At 41.9% G+C, this 16,653-nt stretch overlaps 1 protein-coding gene across 1 annotated transcript in view; it reads left to right on the top strand.

Moving 5' to 3' along the window:
* The window catches only part of RPRD1A (regulation of nuclear pre-mRNA domain containing 1A), a 478,282-nt gene that overhangs the window by 339,323 nt on the left and 122,306 nt on the right, over nt 1-16,653 (top strand). The window contains exons 5-6 of the mRNA XM_040432354.1: nt 15,782-15,908; nt 16,430-16,605. Coding sequence (XP_040288288.1) covers nt 15,782-15,908; nt 16,430-16,605 — 303 coding nt within the window. The remainder of the gene's footprint in view (nt 1-15,781; nt 15,909-16,429; nt 16,606-16,653) is intronic.

Below are 16,653 nucleotides of genomic sequence, written 5' to 3'. Positions count from 1 at the left end.
CCATTATAGAAATGCCATGACATGATCTATAATTTTAGCGGGGCCTCGGTACGGAGAAACAATGGGTACAGCACATGGAATTCTGTTAGCATCTTTTGCGGCCCCATTGAAGTTAATGCGGAAACCAAACCACGGTCGTGTGCAAGAGGCCTAAGTGTACAGTCGTGGCCAAAGTTTTGAGAATTACATAAATATTGGAAATTGGAAAAGTTGCTGCTTAAGTTTTTATAATAGCAATTTGCATATACTCCAGAATGTTATGAAGAGTGATCAGATGAATTGCATAGTCCTTCTTTGCCATGAAAATTAACTTAATCCCAAAAAAACTTTTCCACTGCATTCTTTGCTGTCATTAAAGGACCTGCTGAGATCATTTCAGTAATCGTCTTGTTAACTCAGGTGAGAATGTTGACGAGCACAAGGCTGGAGATCATTATGTCAGGCTGATTGGTTAAAATGGCCAGACTTGACATGTTAAAAGGAGGGTGATGCTTGAAATCATTGTTCTTCCATTGTTAACCATGGTGACCTGCAAAGAAACGCGTGCAGCCATCATTGCGTTGCATAAAAATGGCTTCACAGGCAAGGATATTGTGGCTACTAAGATTGCATCCTCAATCAACAATTTATAGGATCATCAAGAAACTTCAAGGAAAGAGGTTCATTCTTGTTAAGAAGGCTTCAGGGCATCCAAGAAAGTCCAGCAAGCGCCAGGATCGTCTCCTAAAGAGGATCAGCTGCGGGATCGGGAGTGCCACCAGTGCAGAGCTTGCTCAGAATGGCAAGCAGGCAGGTGTGAGCGCATCTGCACGCACAGTGAGGCGAAGACTTTTGGAAGATGGCCTGGTGTTAAGAAGGGCAGCAAAGAAGCCACTTCTCTCCAAAGAAACATCAGGGACAGATTGATCTTCTGCAGAAAGTATGGTTGAATGGACTGCTGAGGACTGGGCAAAGTCATATTCTCCGATGAAGCCTCTTTCCGATTGTTTGGGGCATCTTAAAAAAGGCTTGTCCGCGAGAAGAAAAGGTGAGCGCTACCATTATTCCTGTGTCATGCCAACAGTAAAGCATCCTGAGACAATTCATGGTGGTGTTGCTTCTCATCCAAGGGAGTGGGCTCACTCACAATTTTGCCCAAAAAACCAAGCCATGAATAAAGAATGGTACCAAAAACACCCTCCAACAGCAACTTCTTCCAAACAATCCAACAACAGTTTGGTGAAGAAACAATGCATTTTCCAGCACGATGGAGCACCGTGCCATAAGGCAAAAGTGATAACTAAGTAGCTTGGGGACCAAAACGTTGACATTTTGGGTCCATGGCCTGGAAACTCCCCAGATCTTAATCCCATTGAGAACTTGTGGTCATCCTCAGAGGCGGGTGGACAAACAAAAACCCACTAATTCTGACAACTCCAAGAAGTGATTTTGAAAGAATGGGTTGCTATCAGTCAGGAATTGGCCCAGAAGTTGATTGAGAGCATGCCCAGTCGAATTGCAGAGGTCTGAAAATGAAGGGCCAACACTGCAAATACTGACTCTTTGCATAAATGTCATGTAATTGTTGATTAAAAGCCTTTGAAACGTATGAAGTGCGTGTAATTATATTTCACTACATCACAGAAACAACTGAAACAAAGATCTAAAAGCTGTTTAGCAGCAAACTTTGTGAAAACTAATATTTATGTCATTCTCAAAACTTTGGCCACGACTGTACATGCAAATACACTGCAGTACACTATACAGTGAACTGCAGTGTATTGGAAAGCCATCAGACCCACTGGATCTTCAAGAACCAAGTGGGTTTGGTTCCAAAAAAGTGTAAAAAAAAAAAAGAGTAAAAAAAATATCTACTGTATTTTCGCCCCCATGAGATGCTTTCTTTTCCCCCAAAGTGGAGCAGTGCTCATTAGTCCCGGAGGACCAGGAAGCCGGTGAAGGCTGCTTGTACTCACTGCTTCCTGGTCCTCGTTGTCGGCTGTGCAGTGGCTGCGCACAGCGTGAGGGCGCTCTGTGACCTCACACTGTGCTCGCTGGTTCACAGCACAGCCGATGGAGAAGGAAGACCTGCGGGGGGAAAGTAACTGATTGTTTATAGAATTCAGGTCGTAACGGACACAGCGATTTCAAACTTGTTTTTTTGCTATTTTTTTAAATTTTTAATCAATTATAAATGTGCTGGCAGTGAGGAGCAGCTGCGTCCGGGAGCAGGAGAGGTAAGTGGTTTATTTATTTTGTGATCTGGGGCTGGGGGCTGCTTAAACATGGCTGGGGGCTGATCAGACATGGCTGGGGGCTGATCAAACATGGCTGGGGGCTGATCAAACATGGCTGGGGCAAAGAAATATGGCTGGGGTTATGAGATATAGCAGGGGAATGATATGAGGTCTGATTGGGTCTTATTAACATTGGGGGTCTGATTGGGGCCAGGAGCTGAGGTCTGATTAATATTGGGAGTCTGATTGCTGATCTGAGGTCTAATAAAATTTTTTATTATTTTTATTATTGTCCATCTCTAAAACCTAGGTGCATCTTATGGGCCAGTGCGTCTTATAGGGTGAAAAATACAGTAATTTCTTCCTATATCGGCACATTTATAATTGATTAAAAATTAAAAACAAGTTTGAAATCGCCGCGTCCGTTACGACCTGATCTATAAAACAATCAAGTTACTTTCACTATGATAGAATTGAAATTTTGCCCACCTAACTTCCCAAAAAATGGTATTAAAAGTGATCAAAAAAGTCATATGTACCCAAAATTAGTACCAATTCAAACCGTCACCTAGTTCTGCAAAAATGAGCCCTAAAAATAAAAACATGGCTTTCAGAAATGGAGACACAAATTATTTTTTTTTCTAAATGCTTTTATTGTGTAAAACCAAAATAAATAAATAAAAAAAATAGACATATTAGGTATCGCTGCATCCGTAATGATGTTCTCTATAAAAAAATTCACAACTCTACCCCCAAAGGGTAAATGCCATAAAAAGATTTAAAATAAAAAAACTGTGCTATAAAAGTCATTTTTTGTCCCATTACATCAGAAAAAAGTGTAATACCAAGTGATCAAAAAGACATATGTACCCAAAATAGTACCAATAAACATTTCTCTTCCCGCAAAAAAATTAGCCCCTACATAAGACAATAAAAAAAATAAAATAAAAAAGATATGTCTTTCAGAAAATGGAGACGCAATTCTTTTATTATGTAAACCGAAACAAATAAACAAAAATAGACATATTAGGTATTGCTGCGTCCGTAACGACCTGCTCTAATAAAATATCACATGATCTACCCCAGAAGGTGACTTCCTGTAAAAAAAACAAAAAAAACTCTTATTACCCAAATTGATAACAATAAAAATGTCAACTCTTCCTGAAAATACAAGCCCCTACACAAGATGATCGGCAGAAAATAGAAAAAAATATGTCTTTCAGAAAATTGTAGACCAAGAAACATAATTTTTCAAATTTCAAATGCTTTATTTGTAATACTGAAAACAAAACAAACAAACAAAGTTAGACATATTTAATATTGTACGAAAGAAAAAATGTGGGGGATTGGGTCAGCACAACCCGTAGTATGTAGGTGCATATCACTATGGCGAAATACATATACAAACGGAAAATACAAATGTGATCGGCACACTACATCCAGCACTCTGCCCTGCCTCCATGCTGGATGAGACATTGGTGTACATTTTTGGCCAAAGCGTAATAAGCCACTCACCGCGTCAAGGTCGTCTCATTTGAGTGGTCGGAACTAGCGTTAGGGATCACTCAAATGAGATGACCTTGACGCGGTGAGTGGCTTATTACGCTTTGGCCATAATGTACACCAATGTCTCATCCAGCATGGAGGCAGGGCAGAGTGCTGGATGTAGTGTGCGATCACATAGTATTTTCCGTTTGTATATGTATTTCGCATAGTGATATGCACCTACATACGGGTTGTGCTGACCCAATCCCCCACATTTTTTCTTTGGTAGTATATATTGGAGGCGTGGCGATCTCCTTTGAGTCATGCAACACCTGACCAGTCAATCTGTCCTGGAGGCTGGTTTTAAAGTCAGTATAAAACTGAGTCTGCTTATATAGAACCTACCAGTAGCCATTTGGCTCCAGGAGAAGTATATGGTGGGCTCAGCATGCATGTGGTACTTGCATCCCTGGATCCGATGAAAGCTGTAATGGCACCCGGACGGGGTTAAAAGCAGAGTGTGCTTGGCTTGCATGCTGACCTGCATTTCCCTGGACTTTGTGTGGCTGTCATGGCCCATGAACAGGTAGGAACTAGCGTTAGGGACCACTCAAATGAGACGACCTTGACGCGGTGAGTGGCTTATTACGCTTTGGCCAAAATGTACACCAATGTCTCATCCAGCAATGGAGGCAGGGCAGAGTGCTGGATGTAGTGTGCGATCACATTTGTATTTTCCGTTTGTATATGTATTTCGCCATAGTGATAGCACCTTCATACGGGTTGTGCTGACCCAATCCCCCACATTTTTTCTTTGTAGCATATATTGGAGCGTGGCGATCTCCTTTGAGTCATGCACACCTGACCAGTCAATCTGTCCTGGAGGCTGGTTTTAAAGTCAGTATAAAACTGAGTCTGCTTATATAGAACCTACCAGTAGCCATTTGGCTCCAGGAGAAGTATATGGTGGGACTCAGCATGCAGTTGGTACTTGCATCCCTGGATCCGATGAAAGGCTGTAATGGCACCGGACGGGGTTAAAAGCAGATGTGTGCTTGGCTTGCATGCTGACCTGCATTCCCTGGACTTTGTGTGGCTGTCATGGCCCATGAACAGGTAGGAACTAGCATATAGGTAGCACTCAAATGAGACGACTTGACGCGGTGAGTGGCTTATTACCGCTTTGGCCAAAATGTACACCAATGTCTCATGCAGCATGGAGGCAGGGCAGAGTGCTGGATGTAGTGTGCGATCACATTTGTATTTTCCATATTTAATATTGTCATGTCCGTAACAACCTGCTCTATAAAAATATCTCATGATTTAACCTGTGAGGTGAACATTGTAAAAATAAAAACTGTGGCAGAACAGCCATTTGTGGTACCTTGCCTCACAAAAAAGCGTAATATAAAGCAACCAAAAATCATATGTACCCCAAAATAGTATCAATAAAACTGTCACCTCATCCCGTAGTTTCCAAATGGGGTCACTTTTTGATTGTCTCTACTGTGGGTGCATCAGGGGCTGATGAAATCTGACATGTGTCTAAAAAACCAGTCCAACAAAATCTGCCCTTCAAAATCCATACTTTCTTTCCTTCTGCGCCCTACCGTGTGACTTTACATCAATTTACCACCACATGCGGGGCGTTTCTGTAAATTGCAGATCAGGGTAATAGATATTGAATTTTGTTTGGCTCTTAACCCTTGATCTGTTACAGAAAAAAAAATGGATTATGTGTCGCGCGACAATTTTATAATGATAGTCTATGGTGTCGCACTGCAACATGCTGCGACTGTGACACTATCCAAGCAAGATGGATTTTTCTGCGGACTGTCGCAGTTTGCAGCATGTCGCAGTGTGACACAATAGACTATCAATATAAAAATTGTTGCGCGACATCAGTGTCGCAGTGTAGTTGTGCCCTATGTGTCACGCAACGTATTGTTGTCGTGTAGCCCTAGCCTAAAATGGAAAATCTGCCAAAAAAGTGAAATTTAAAAATTCATCTCCAATCTTCCTTTAACCCCTTAAGGACATTTTTTGTAAATCTGACGTGTCACTTTATGTGGTAAAACTTTAAAACGCTTTTACTTATCCAGGCCATTCTGAGATTGTTTTCTCGTCACTTATTGTACTTCATGCACTGGTAAAATTGGAGTAAAAAAAATATTATTTTTATTTATAAAAAATTCAAATTTACAAAAAATGTTGAAAAAATTAGCAAATTTCCAAATTTCAATTTCTCTACTTTTATAATAGATAGTAATATCTTCAAAAATAATTATTACTTTACATTCCCCATATGTCTACTTTATGTTGGATGATTTTGTGAACTCTATTTTATTTTTTGGGATGTTAGAAGGCCTTAGAAGTTTAGAAGCAAATCTTGATAAAACCCACTTTTTCAAGACCAGTTCAGTTCTGAAGTCACTTGTGAGGCTTACATAATAGAAACCACCCAAAAATGAACCTATTTTACAAACTACACCCAAGAATTAATGGAAAATAAAGAGGAAATTTCAGAATTTCACTTTTTCGGCAGATTTACTATTTGAATCAATTTTTTCCAGTTACAAAGCAAGGGTTTAACAGCCAAACAAAACTCAATATTTATGGCCCTGATTCTGTAGTTTACAGAAACACCCCATATGTGGTCGTAAACTGCTGTACGGGCACACGGCAGGGCGCAGAAGGAAAGGAATGCCATACGGTTTTTGGAAGGCAGATTTTGCTGGACTGGTCTTTTGACACCATGTCCCATTGATAGCCCCTCTGATACACCCCTAGAGTAGAAAACCCAAAAACGTGACCCCATTTTGGAAACTACGGGATAAGGTGGCAGTTTTGTTGGTACTATTTTAGGTTAATATAATTTTTGGTTGCTCTATATTACACTTTTTGTGAGGCAAGGTAACAAGAAATAGCTGTTTTGGCACCCTTTTCATGTGGTATTTTATAGAGCAGGTTGTCACGGACGCGACAATACCCAAAAACAAATTTGTGTCTCCACATTCTGAAAGCGTAGATGATGAGATTACGGTTTGAATTGTACATTATAGGGTGCATATGAATTTTTGATCGCTTGCTATTACACTTTTTGTGATGTAAGGTGACAAAAAAGGCTTTTTTACACCTTTTTTTTTACGGTATCACCTGAGGGGTTAGTTCATGTGATATTTTTATAGAGCAGGTTATTACGGATGCCGCCGATACACTAATATGTCTATGAAACAACTATGAAACAATTAAAAATCATGTTTTAGTGTCTCCATTGTCTAGAGCCATAGTTTTTTTTTTCAGTTTTTGGGCGATTATCTTAGTAGAGTACCATTTTGGCGGGATGAGATGGCGGTTTGATTGCCACTATTTTGTGGTGCGTATGACTTTTTGACTTTTCGCTTGCTATTACAACTTTTTGTGATGTAAGGTGACGCCGTTTTTATTTTTTTACGGTAATTCACCTGAGGGGTTAAGTCATGTGATATTTTATAGAGCAGGTTATTACGGATGCGGTGATACCTAATATATCTACTTTTAATTTGTTTATGTATGTTTTACACAATTATTTCATTTTTTTAAACAAAAAAAAAATCATGTTTTTAGTGTCTGCATAGTCTGTGAGCCATAGTTTTTTCAGTTTTTGGGTGATTATCTTACGTAGGGTATGATTTTTGCGGGATGAGATGACTGTTTGATTGGCACTGTTTGGGATGCTTATGACTTTTTGAATCGCTTGCTATTACACATTTTTGTGATGTAAGATGACAAAAAAATAGCTTTTTTTACACCTTTTTTTTACACTTTTTTTTTTACGGTGTTCACCTGAGGGGTTAGTTCATGCGATATTTTTATAGAGCAGGTTCTTCGTACGCGGTGATACCGAATATGTATACTTCTTTTATTTACTTAAGTTTTACACAATAACAGCATTTTTAAAATGACAAAACAATGTTTTAGTGTCTCCATATTCTGAGACATAGAGTCGGTCGATACGGACGCGGTGATACCTAATATGTCTTCCTTTTCTTTTTGACAAAATTTTTTTACTTAAAACTTTACATTTTGGGTGGGGAAACAATTTTTTCAACTTTTTTTTCCACTTTATTTTTTGTCCCACTTTGGGACTTTCAACTTTTTGGGGGTCTGATCCCCTTTACAATGCATTCCAATACTTCTGTATTGGTATTGCATTGGCTGTTAGAGTTATACAGTGTGTAATACTCAACAGCTTCCTTGCCTGTGAGAATCCAGGGGGCTGTATCTCACAGGCTCGTCATCGGAAGCATCGGGGCTAGCCTTCCCATGCCATCGGGTCCCCGTCAACAGGCCGCACGGGGGACCCGATGGTAGCGCCGAATCCCCGCCCGACATCGCTGCTGACCGCGGTACATGAGGTTATGCGCCAGCATCGGTAATTTCACCAATGCCGGCACATGCAGCAGGGGTCCGGCTATCTGTAACAGCCGGACCCCGGCCCGTGCTGATCTGGGCGGGCGCAGCTTCCTGCACCGCCACGATTTTCCATGAAGTACATGTACGTCATGGGTCCTTAAGGGGTTAATTCTTGTTGAAGACCTAAAGGGTTAACAAAGTTTGTAAAATCAGTTCTTAATAACCTGAGGGGTGTAGTTTCTAAATTGGGGCCATTTATGGGTAGTTTCTGTTATGTAAGTCCCACAAAGTTACTTCATAACTTATACTTTTGCCCACTGAAGAAGAAACCAGTGCGGTTTCTAAACGCATTTGGGAATTCTGAACACAGCAGCGTGCATGGAGTATAAATTTCTATGCCAGAATATAATCCCCTAGCCAAAGAATAAGGACAGCGTTGTGAGGACATCAACCCGCATGCGCCAGAGACAAGTGTCGGCACTAGCGCACATATCAGCGAGGTAACAAGCGCTCTACAGGACGAGCTAAATCGGAGCAAAGTCATGTATGTATGAGCCACTATTGAAAGCAGTAGCAAGTCTGGTAAGCAATTGACATCGCAGTTAGTTCGATCAGTACATACAGCAACTGCACTGTCTGCCAGACATGTCAAACAGTGACTGCAAATTTACTTGATTACAATCGCGTGTCCTAAGGAACTGTCTCAATAAGTGGCAAACTGAAAACTTTACAACTGCCACATTTGGATACACATATGGCCATATCGATCTTATGGCAAATTAACTAAAAACAGCACTACGGGAAAGTCTGCATTGAATAAGACATTATATGAATTTCTCCTAACACTGTGTGGAACGTATTTAATTAGCAGTGGTGCGTGAGCTCCGCACCAATTGCCTTTAGAGAGCTGTATTTTATTTTATGCTTATTTATACACATTTTATTTTATGTTCATTTATTTAGTGTTCTTATATTGTTCTGTGGTATTTTAGGTATATTTTTTAGAACTTAGAAAGTAATATGTGACATATTATTAACTAAGAGTCGGCCATTGATTATCAATTGACTTCATAACTGAACTGGTGCTTAACCATTCACAACTGGCCAATTTCCCCCTTCCTGACAGAGCCTAATTTTGCAAATCTGTCACTTTATGTGATAATAACATTCTGAGATTGTTTTCATGTGACACATTGTACTTTATGACAGTGGTAAATTTGAGTTGATATATTTAACCTTTATTTAAAAAATAATCCAAAATTTACAAAAAAAACAAAAACGCAATGTTCAAAATTTACATTTCTTTGCTTTTAAAACGGAAAGTGATACCTTATAAAATATTTATTACTTAACATTCCCCATATGTCTACTTTATGTTGGCAGCTTTTTAGAAATGTCATTTTTTTTTTTTAGGACGTTAGAAGGCTGTCACGGCTGAGGATGGGGGAAATCCTCAGCCGTGCGGTGACGGAAGATGTCCAGTCGCTACTCGCCAGGAACACAGAATTAGGGAGCAGGTCACCTCCTGTTGCGTCCCTAACGCTGACCCTGTCTCCTACCTGCATGGGCCGACCTTGATGGTAGGAGGACCCATGCGCAGGAACCTCGGATCCCTGACTTACCCTCCGATCGGTCCCTGGGCTAAGGAGCAGGGTAAGACAACCCACTCCTCCTAGGCACGGAGGAGCAGGAGTCTCACTGGCCAAGCAGCATGAAGAAGGGGGTACATAAACAGGACTATGGATAAGACAGGTGAACCAAACAGTTCCACACAAACCTGTCTCAGCCTTGCTGACTGGAACCCGTGCTAAGGAAAGGCTGTCCACACAGACAAAAGGTAAACAGCACACACATGAAGGCACACAGAGACCAGGACATCCATAGCTGCACAAAAACCAAAGACACAAGACATCAACAACACATCACGGTATTAGAACTTATGACCGGAAGGGTGGCCCTTACAAGAAGATGGAAATCACAGGAGGCTGCAACAGCAAAGCATGACTGAAGCAACCTACTGAGCCATGCCAAAGTGAGAGGCTTTATAGGCCTAAGAGGCCACACCCAACGGTCAGACACACCCAGTGACATCACACACACTGGGAAGGGAGTTAACCCTTCCAGCACCACAGGAAAGGGAAAACACCAACTTAAAGGGAAAGTGTCCAACACAACAACCACAGTGTGTTTGTTGTGTGCAGGCAACAACATGGGTGGCAACCGTTCCTGGAGTCAGCCCCAAAGAGGCCGGACACTGCCACCACATGTACACGATCACCAAGACGGTTGCCACGGGCAACCACAGGGCAGGAAAGGTGTCCGTGCACACCACAACAATACACAGAGTGCACACAGACTAACAACAGTGCATACATACACGCCACACAAACTCCAAAGGGACCGCACACATACCTGTTGTCCGCGGCAACCGCACTTGAGCATACAGCATCAAGCCTCAAGCTGCGGTTGAAACAACAACAACCCAAACAGCGGGCAACTGTATGCGGCTCCCAAGGAGTCACGGCCAAAACCGTGGCAGTGACACTCCCACCCCTCAAAGCCCCCCCCACCAAAAAAAAAAAAACACGTGAGGGACTCACACAAGGGGATGGGAGAAGGGACGTCCACTCTCAGACACGGTTCCCAAAAAGTCGCTGTCAGCTGCATCCCCCCCCAACACACAACTCAGCCAGTCCGACGAGGCCTGCAGCCCGCACCAGCGACACAGGGGGTGGTAGAACCACAGAGAGATGAACGAGGAGACTCTCCACACACGTCCCACTCCAGTCGCTGCCAGCAGACACTCCTAACCAGCACGCAGCCGGACCACTTACGGAGTGCTGCCAGCAAACGACCAGAGATGGGAACATGGAGAGGGACGAGGGATCCCCAACAACGACACGGAAGTAAGGTGGCGGGGAAAAGCCACCAACCGTGCCGTTAACGGAGATCCCCCGGAACACTCTCCCTCCGGAGAACGCGCATGCAGGCCACAAGGGGATGGCAACTGCATGCTGCACCCTCTTCGGAAGGTGTGCACCCGCACACCAAACAAACACACGCGGTGCCATAAAATCAGGGGACGCCAAATGAGGCAACGGTGAAGGAGATGGGCGGGGAAATCGCCAACTCACCGCGCCGTCAGAGGCGAAACCCCCAGAACGCTCTCCCTCTGAAGAGGAGCGCATGTACCCCTTTCGCAGACGGCTGTACATGCTTCACCCTCTTTCGAGGGAGAACGGATACTCCCACCCCTCAAAGCCCCTCCCAACAACAAAAGGGAAAGGTTGGTGAGGCACAAAAAACAATGGGAGGGGGAATGACAAACAAGGAGGACACCAACACGGACACGGTGAGAAAGGAATGGCGGGGAATGCCACTCACCGCGCCGTAACCGGTGATACCCCTATAACGCTCTCCCTCCGGAGAACGCGCATGCACCCCATCCGTAGATGGCGGGTACATGCTGCCCCCTCTTTCGAGGGAACCTCCAAGCAAGGAGCCTTTCACGGTCATACTATCACGGCTGAAGATGGGGGAAATCCTCGAGCCGTGCGGTGAAGGGAGATGTCCAGTCGCTACTCGCCAGAACACAGAATTAGGGAGCAGATCACCTCCTGTTGCGTCCCTAACGCTGACCCTGTCTCCTACCTGCATGGGCCGACCTTGATGGTAGGAGGACCCATGCGCAGGAACCTCGGATCCCTGACTTACCCTCCGATCGGTCCCTGGGCTAAGGAGCAGGGTAAGACAACCCACTCCTCCTAGGCACGGAGGAGCAGGAGTCTCACTGGCCAAGCAGCATGAAGAAGGGGGTACATAAACAGGACTATGGATAAGACAGGTGAACCAAACAGTTCCACACAAACCTGTCTCAGCCTTGCTGACTGGAACCCGTGCTAAGGAAAGGCTGTCCACACAGGTAAAAGGTAAACAGCACACACATGAAGGCACACAGGGACCAGGACATCCATAGCTGCACAAAAACCAAAGACACAAGACATCAACAACACATCACGGTATTAGAACTTATGACCGGAAGGGTGGCCCTTACAAGAAGATGGAAATCACAGGAGGCTGCAACAGCAAAGCATGACTGAAGCAACCTACTGAGCCATGCCAAAGTGAGAGGCTATATAGGCCTAAGAGGCCACACCCAACGGTCAGACACACCCAGTGACATCACACACACTGGGAAGGGAGTTAACCCTTCCAGCACCACAGGAAAGGGAAAACACCAACTTAAAGGGACAGTGTCCAACACAACAAACACACTGTGGTTGTTGCCGCAGGCAACGACATGGGTGGCAACCGTGTCCTGGGAGTCAGCCCCAAAGGCCGGGACACTGCCACCACATGTACACATCACCAAACGTTGCCACGGGCAACCACAGTGCAGGAAAGGTGTCCGTGCACACCACAACAATACACAGAGTGCACACAGACTAACAACAGTGCATACATACACGCACACAAACTCCAAAGGGACCGCACACATACCTGTTGTCCGCGGCAACCGCACTTGAGGCATACAACATCAAGCCTCAAGCTGCGGTTGAAACAACAACCCAAACCGCGGGCAACTGTATGCGGCTCCCAAGGAGTCATGGCCAAAACCGTGGCCGTGACAAAGGCTTAGAATTTTAGAAAGTTTCCAAAACCCACTTTTTAAGGACCAGTTCAGGTCTGAAGTCACATTGTGGGGCTTACATAGTGGAACCCCCCCACAAATGACCCCATTATAGAAACTACACCCCCTCAAGTTATCCAAAACTGATTTTACAAACTTTGTTAACCCTTTATGTGTTCCACAAAAATTAAGGGAAAATGGAGATGACATTTCTAAATTTAACTTTTTTGTCAGATTTTCCATTTTAATTTTTTTTTCTTTAACACATCGAGGGTTAACAGCCAAGCAAAACTCAATATTTATTACCCTGATTTTGCCGTTTACAGAAACACCCCACATGTGGTCATAAACTGATGTAAGGGCACACGGCATGGCGCAGAAGAAAAGGAGCGCCATATGGTTTTTGGAAGGCAGATTTTGCTGAACTGGTTTTTAGATGCCATGTCCCATTTGAAGCCCCCCTGATGCACCCTTACAGTAGAAACTCCCAAAAAGTGACCCCATTTTGGAAACTAGGGGATAAGGTGCCAGTTTTATTGGTACTATTTTGGCACTGTTTTTATTTTTTACTACATTCATCTGACAGGGTAGATAATGTGTTATTTTTATAGAGCAAGTTGTTACGGACACAATGATATCAAATATGTCGACTTTCTTTTTTTTGTTTCAGTTTTACAAATTTTTGGAAAAAAAAAATATTTTCTGAACGCCATATTTTTTTCTTTTTCTGCCGATTGTTTAGTTCAGGGGCTCATTTGTTGCAGGAAGAGTTAACGTTTTTATTGGTACCATTTTTGGGTACATATGATTTTTTGATCATTCATTACTACACTTTATGGGGCAAGGTGACCTAAAAATTGGTTGTTTTAGCACAGTTTTTATTTATTTATTTTTACAGAGTTCACCTGAGGGGTTAGGTCATGTGATAATTCTATAGAGCAGATCGTTACGGACGTGGCAATACCTAATATGTATACTTTTTCTTATTTATTTAAGTTTTACACATTAATAGCATTTTTGAAACCCAAAAAATGATGTTTTAGTGTCTCCATAGTCTTAAGAGCTTAATAGCTTTTTTATTTTTTAACCGATTGTCTTAGTTAGGATCTAATTTTTTGCAGGATGGGGTGACTGTTTTATTGCTGCTATTTTGGGGGGCATGCGCCTTTTTGATCACTTTATGTGATGTTAGGTGACAAAAAATGGCTTTTTTGGCACTGTTTTAATTTTTTTACGGTGTTCAGCTGAGGGGTTAGGTCAAGTGATATTTTTATGGAGCTGGTTGTTACGGATGCAGAGATACCTAATATGTCCATTTTTTATCATATTATATATTTTTTTAAAACTGTTTTTTAACTTAGTGTCTTAGGTAGGGTCTAATTTTCGCATTTTTGATCGCTTAGTGTTGCAATTTTTGTGATGTAAGGTGACAAAAAATGGCTTTGCACTGTTTTAATTTTAATTTTTTTTCACGGTGTTCACCTGAGGAGTTAGGTCATGTGATAGTTTTATAGAGCTGGTTGTTACAGACTCGGCGATACCTAATATGTATACTTTTTTCACATTAACACAATAAAAGCATTTTTGAAACAAAACGGTTTTGAAACAAATTTTCTTATGTAGGGGCTTATTTTTTGCAGGATGAGGTGTTTTATTGGTACCATTTTGTGGGACATACGCCTTATTGATCACTTGGAGTTGCACTTTTTGTGATGTAAGGTGACAAAAATGTTTTTTTTTTACACAGTTTTTTTTTAATTATTTTTATGGTGTTTAGCAGACGAGGCGGATCATGTTATATATTTATAGAGCCGGTCGTTACGGACGCGGAAATACCAAATATGTCTATTTTATATTTTTTTTCTATTTTTAACATTTTTTTAAATTACTTAATTGGGAAAAAAAATTATGTGTGCAGCTGCCATCTGTGAATGGATGTTCCAGAACGTCCATTCAGAAATAAACATCCACCCATAGGATGTTTATATACTATAGGTGGATCTGAAGTTGATAAAACAGTGGGTTTTGAAAATTTTCTTAAATTGCTTCTAAAAAATAAGTAGACATATGGGAAATGTAAAATAATAAGTATTTTGTGAGGTATCACTATCTGCCTTAAAAAGAAGAGAAATTCACATTTTGAAAATTATGAATTTTTTAAAATTTTCTGTAAATTTAGGATTTAAAAATAAATAAAAATAAAGGTGATTTATATTGACTCAATTGTACCACTATTATGAACTACAATGTGTCACAAAAAAAACTGTCTCAGGATGGCATGGATAAGTAAAAGTGTTCCAAAGTTATTACCAAATAAAGTGAAACATGTCAGATTTCCAAAATTTGGCCTGGTCCTTAAGGTGAAAAATGCCAATGTCCTTAAATGGTTAAAGGTATTGTCAGGCTTTTTATCCATTTTTTTTCCAGTCCACTGCTCTCTTTGCTGCACTCCAATCCGTGCATACTAATGGCTGGCTGCAGGAGTGACTTGTCCCTCAAGTGGCACGTAAGTAGCAGCGCATGCGATCCTTGTCCATACCAGAAGTTTAGGTGTAGGGATTTGAGAGCAGCAAGAAGAGCAGTGTATTAAAAGAACAGAGAGATGAGGTGCAGATAATTATGCTCAACCCCACAGGACCAACAGCGAGGAAGGACAATTAAAAAACTTACAGAAAGCTGAACAATCTCTTTAAAAGAGTTTTCCAAAAACTGATGACTGATCCTCTGGATAGGTTATCAGTATCTGATTGGTGGGGGTCCGACACCTGATACACCTGCAGATCAGCTGTTTGAGAAGGCACTGACGCTCCTGTTAGCACCGTGGCCTTCTCTGTGCTTAACAGGCACAGTGCAGTACATTGTACAGCAGCTGTGCTATGTATCATGCTCAGCCCCATTCACTTGTATGGGGTTGAGCAGTGCCTAGGCCATGTGAACGTGTCATCACTGGCCTAGGAAAGGCTGTGGAAAAGTCTTTGAAAACCTCTTTAATGTAGCATCACAATTGTACTCTACAATTTTACGTCAATAACTTTACCTGCTTTGTCTCATTTAGACAACAGATCTAATCCGTGCAATGCAAGAACTTGAAAATGCAGCTTCTGGAGATGCAGCTGTACACCAGAGGATAGGTTCTTTACCTGTTGAAGTACAAGATGTGTCACTTTTGGATAAAATTACTGGTGATTATAGTACTTAAACTTACAATCTTTCTATTTATTTTGTTAGTAAGCATAATGAATACTTCGACTGGGTTACTGTATATTACTAGCTGCACATGTGCGGGAAAAAGCACATACATGCAGGTAGTGATAGGAATTATTAAACCATCAGCGTAGATGTCCGATGGTTTAATATTCCTCATTTATTTTTATTAGCAGGTCCACTTACCTGCTTGCTGCCACTGTAGTCCCAAAATAGCTACTGGAGGGTAACGTAACTGGTCACATCCATCAGCAGCCTCCATTCACCTAAATTGTGGATGGACTGCGCATTTGCTTATTCCCCTGCCTATCTGTAATGTAAGTGAATGGAGGCTGCTGGTGAACAGAACTGGTCATGTGACTCTCCATCATCAGCAAGCAGGTAAGAGGACCTATTATTAAACCTGAATTAGCCATATTAAACAATAATAATAAAATAATAATAAAACAGTGACATTTCCAAAACCGATGCAGCTAATATTATATTTTGGTATTTCTAGATAAAGCCTCTGGCGATCAACTTTCAAAAATGGTGGATGATGCCTGCATGCTGCTTGCAGATTACAATGGCAGATTAGCAGCAGAGATAGATGACCGGAAACAACTTACAAGAATGCTTTCAGATTTCCTGCAATCCCAAAAGGAGGTATTGGATGAAAAGGAACAGCAACTGGAAGTGCGTAGCAATTTTTAAATGTATTTCTCCTATGTTTTTTCAACCATA

The sequence above is a fragment of the Bufo bufo genome, chromosome 5 (assembly GCF_905171765.1).
Source record: "Bufo bufo chromosome 5, aBufBuf1.1, whole genome shotgun sequence".
Taxonomy (NCBI): domain Eukaryota; kingdom Metazoa; phylum Chordata; class Amphibia; order Anura; family Bufonidae; genus Bufo; species Bufo bufo.
Note: the sequence above shows the minus strand (reverse complement) of the source record. Positions and strands in the feature narration are given on the sequence as shown.